The sequence below is a fragment of the Empidonax traillii genome, unplaced genomic scaffold, assembly GCF_003031625.1.
Source record: "Empidonax traillii isolate 1590-97213 ecotype Southwest subspecies unplaced genomic scaffold, ASM303162v1 scaffold380:size670999, whole genome shotgun sequence".
In the NCBI taxonomy this organism is placed as follows: Eukaryota; Metazoa; Chordata; class Aves; order Passeriformes; family Tyrannidae; genus Empidonax; species Empidonax traillii.
In genome coordinates, this window is record NW_020955573.1 from 539,106 (window position 1) to 542,085 (window position 2,980).

The 2,980-nt window shown below is 66.2% G+C and overlaps 1 protein-coding gene and 1 long non-coding RNA gene across 4 annotated transcripts in view; one reads left to right on the forward strand and one right to left on the reverse strand.

Annotated features, from left to right (window-relative positions):
* Positions 1-661, reverse strand: part of LOC114062062 — a 78,065-nt gene extending 77,404 nt beyond the window's left edge. For 2 of the 3 annotated variants that reach the window (XR_003572302.1, XR_003572301.1), the window contains exon 1: positions 328-651. This is a non-coding gene — a long non-coding RNA (uncharacterized LOC114062062). Of the gene's footprint in view, positions 1-327 lie in introns of all 3 variants that reach the window. The other variant, XR_003572303.1, reaches the window with a different exon arrangement.
* Positions 662-1,532: 871 nt separating this feature from the next.
* Positions 1,533-2,942, forward strand: POU3F4 (POU class 3 homeobox 4). The gene has a single exon (XM_027893095.1). The coding sequence runs from the start codon at positions 1,565-1,567 to the stop codon at positions 2,684-2,686; it is 1,122 nt and encodes a 373-aa protein (XP_027748896.1). The 5' UTR covers positions 1,533-1,564; the 3' UTR covers positions 2,687-2,942.
* Positions 2,943-2,980: the final 38 nt, after the last annotated feature.

Here is a 2,980-nt window from a genome sequence, read left to right on the forward strand (position 1 = left end):
ACACACCCCACCCCCCCCACCGCCGCCGCTCTACCCGCAAACTTCATTTCTTATTTACTTTGCCTTATTTTTGATGCCTTTCCCCAGCCGCCCCCCCCTCCCCGCACCCCCGCGGGTGCGCAGCGCGGCGGTGCCCGCCGGGGACCCGCAGCCTCCCCGATATATCGCGATCTGCCTCCAGCCACCCAGCCCGCTCTGCTCCTTCACCACCCGGCCCTGCCTTTACCCCTCTCACACGCTGGCCCGGCGAGAAATTATTGTGATTATTATTATTATAATGAGCAAAGCGATGGGACCCGGCTCGGAAGGAACCAGAGGAGCGCTCACCTTATTTAGATCTATTTTCTCATTTTCTTGAATTTTCTTCAGATCTGTCTTCTCAGAGAAACTAATGCCTTAATGACTTTCTGGTAGCTGCAAGCCTTCTTTTATTTCTGCTAAATATATGAAAATGTATGCAAATTTAAATCAAGCTTAACCTAGGAGCTCTTGCAATATATTTAATGGAATTTCAAACCAATAAGGGGACTCTGATGCAGTCTTCTGGAAGTGCAAATATAATTAGGCAGCTCGGTTACCTCCGAAACGATGCGGGGAAAGGTCATTTTGGAACTCGGGAGCGGGTCGGGGGGTCCCGGGGCTTCTCCTCCTCCCGCCCCGCCGGGGCTCGGGGGGTGCGGGGCTGTGCCCGGCGGGCCCTGGCGAGCCGGGTGGGCTCAGAGCTGCCCCCCGGGGGGTGCCTGGGCACCGCGCTCGCCTTTCCCCCCGTTATTTTACCCTTTCTGCCCTTTTTTTGCCGTTTCTCCCCGCAGCCCGCCCGCCGGGCGCGCAGCGCGCCCGTGCGCTCCGCGCCGCCAACTTCGAGAGACACCAGCGGGACGCACCGGCGGCGGGGCCGGGGGAGCTCCTTTTGGGGTTGCTTTTTATTATTTTGGGTTTTTTCTGAGTTTTCTCTCCCGACGGAGCGCGGCGGCTCGGGGCGGGGGGGAAGAGGGGGCGGGCGGGGACGGGCAGCCCGGGGCGGCAGCACCGCGGGAGGAGCAAAGAGGAGCGGGCGCTGAGCCCCCCGGAGCCCGGCCCGGCGTGCGGGGGGCGGCGGGGGCAGCCCCGAGGTGGCCCCGCCGCGCAGCCGCCGCCGTTTAACCTCTGCCGCGCTCTCCCCCGGCGCTAATCGCTCCCCATTTAAGCCGTGCCCCCCACACGCGCCCCCCTCCCCTCCCCGTTCCCGTCGCTCCCCCGCTCGAGCCGTGCCCCCCGCAGCCCCCCCGGTGCCCGCGCGGCGCGGAAGGAGTTAACGCGGCGGGGCCGCCTCGCGCCCGGCCCCCGGTGCCGGCGGAGTGATTCACTTCCTGCCTCGCGCCCGCGCGGCGCCCCGGCCCCGCCCCTCCCCCGCCTCACCCCGCCCCCGCGCCGCTCCCATTGGTCGGCGCGGGCTGCCGCGCGGCGCCATTGGGCGCGGCGGGTGCCAGTCATGGCGCGGCCGCCGCCGGCCCGCCGTGCCGCTGGATGTCAAAGCCCGGCGCGGCGGCGGCCGCTCAGTATAACTCGTGGGGCTGCGGCGGCCATGGCCACAGCCGCCTCCAACCCCTACGGCCTGCTGGGCGCCGGCGCGCTCGCCCACGCCGAGGGCGCGGGCATGCAGCAGGGCAGCCCGTTCCGCAGCCCGCAGAAGCTGCTGCAGAGCGAGTACCTGCAGGGCGTCCCGGGCAATGGGCACCCGCTGGGGCATCACTGGGTGACCAGCCTGAGCGACGGCGCGCCCTGGCCCGCGGCGCTGGCGGGCGGCCCCCTGGAGCAGCCCGACGTGAAGCCGGGCCGCGAGGACCTGCAGCTGGGCGCCATCATCCACCACCGCTCGCCCCACGTCTCCCACCACTCGCCCCACGCCAACCACCCCAGCGCCTGGGGGGCCAGCCCGGCGCACAGCGCCTCGCTCGCCGCCCCCCCCGCCGCAGCCGCCGCCGCCGCCGCCGCCGGGCAGCCCCTCGGCGTGTACTCGCAGGGCGGGTTCGCGGTGGGCGGGATGCTGGAGCACGGCGGGCTCACCCCGCCGCCCGCCGCCGCCGCCGGGCAGGGCTTGCACCCGGGGCTGCGCGGCGAGGGCGGCGGCGAGCACGGCGAGCTGGGCGGCCACCACTGCCAGGACCACTCGGACGAGGAGACGCCGACCTCGGACGAGCTGGAGCAGTTCGCCAAGCAGTTCAAGCAGCGCCGCATCAAGCTGGGCTTCACCCAGGCCGACGTGGGGCTGGCGCTGGGGACCCTCTACGGCAACGTCTTCTCGCAGACCACCATCTGCCGCTTCGAGGCCCTGCAGCTCAGCTTCAAGAACATGTGCAAGCTGAAGCCGCTGCTGAACAAGTGGCTGGAGGAGGCCGACTCCTCCACGGGCAGCCCCACGAGCATCGACAAGATCGCGGCGCAGGGGAGGAAGAGGAAGAAGCGGACCTCCATCGAGGTGAGTGTCAAGGGCGTGCTGGAGACGCACTTCCTCAAGTGCCCCAAGCCGGCCGCCCAGGAGATCTCGTCGCTGGCGGACAGCCTGCAGCTGGAGAAGGAGGTGGTGCGGGTCTGGTTCTGCAACCGGCGGCAGAAGGAGAAGCGCATGACCCCTCCGGGGGAGCAGCCGCAGCACGACGTGTATTCCCACGGCGTGAAAACGGACACGGGCTGCCACGACCTCTGACCGCGGTCCGGCCGCGGGACTGCCCTCGGGGCTTTCTTTAACTTATGCTTTTCGGGAGTCGCGGCGCGGGGTCCCCGCCCGCCGCCGCCTCGGCAATATTTTTATTCCTCTCTCCGACCTTCCCGCTGGTCACACACGGTGTTTACTCGCAGACAAGGTTTGTTTTTCGGGCTCCGCTTGGACGAAGGAAAAAAAAAAAAAAAAAAAAAAAAAAAAAAAAAAAAAAAAAAAAAAAAAAAAAAAAAAAAAAAAAAAAAAAAAAAAAAAAAAAAAAAAAAAAAAAAAAAAAAAAAA

Excerpts from the sequence above, each read along its gene's own strand:
- POU3F4 (XM_027893095.1), top strand. The coding sequence starts at position 1,565 with ATGGCCACAGCCGCCTCCAACCCCTACGGCCTGCTGGGCGCCGGCGCG.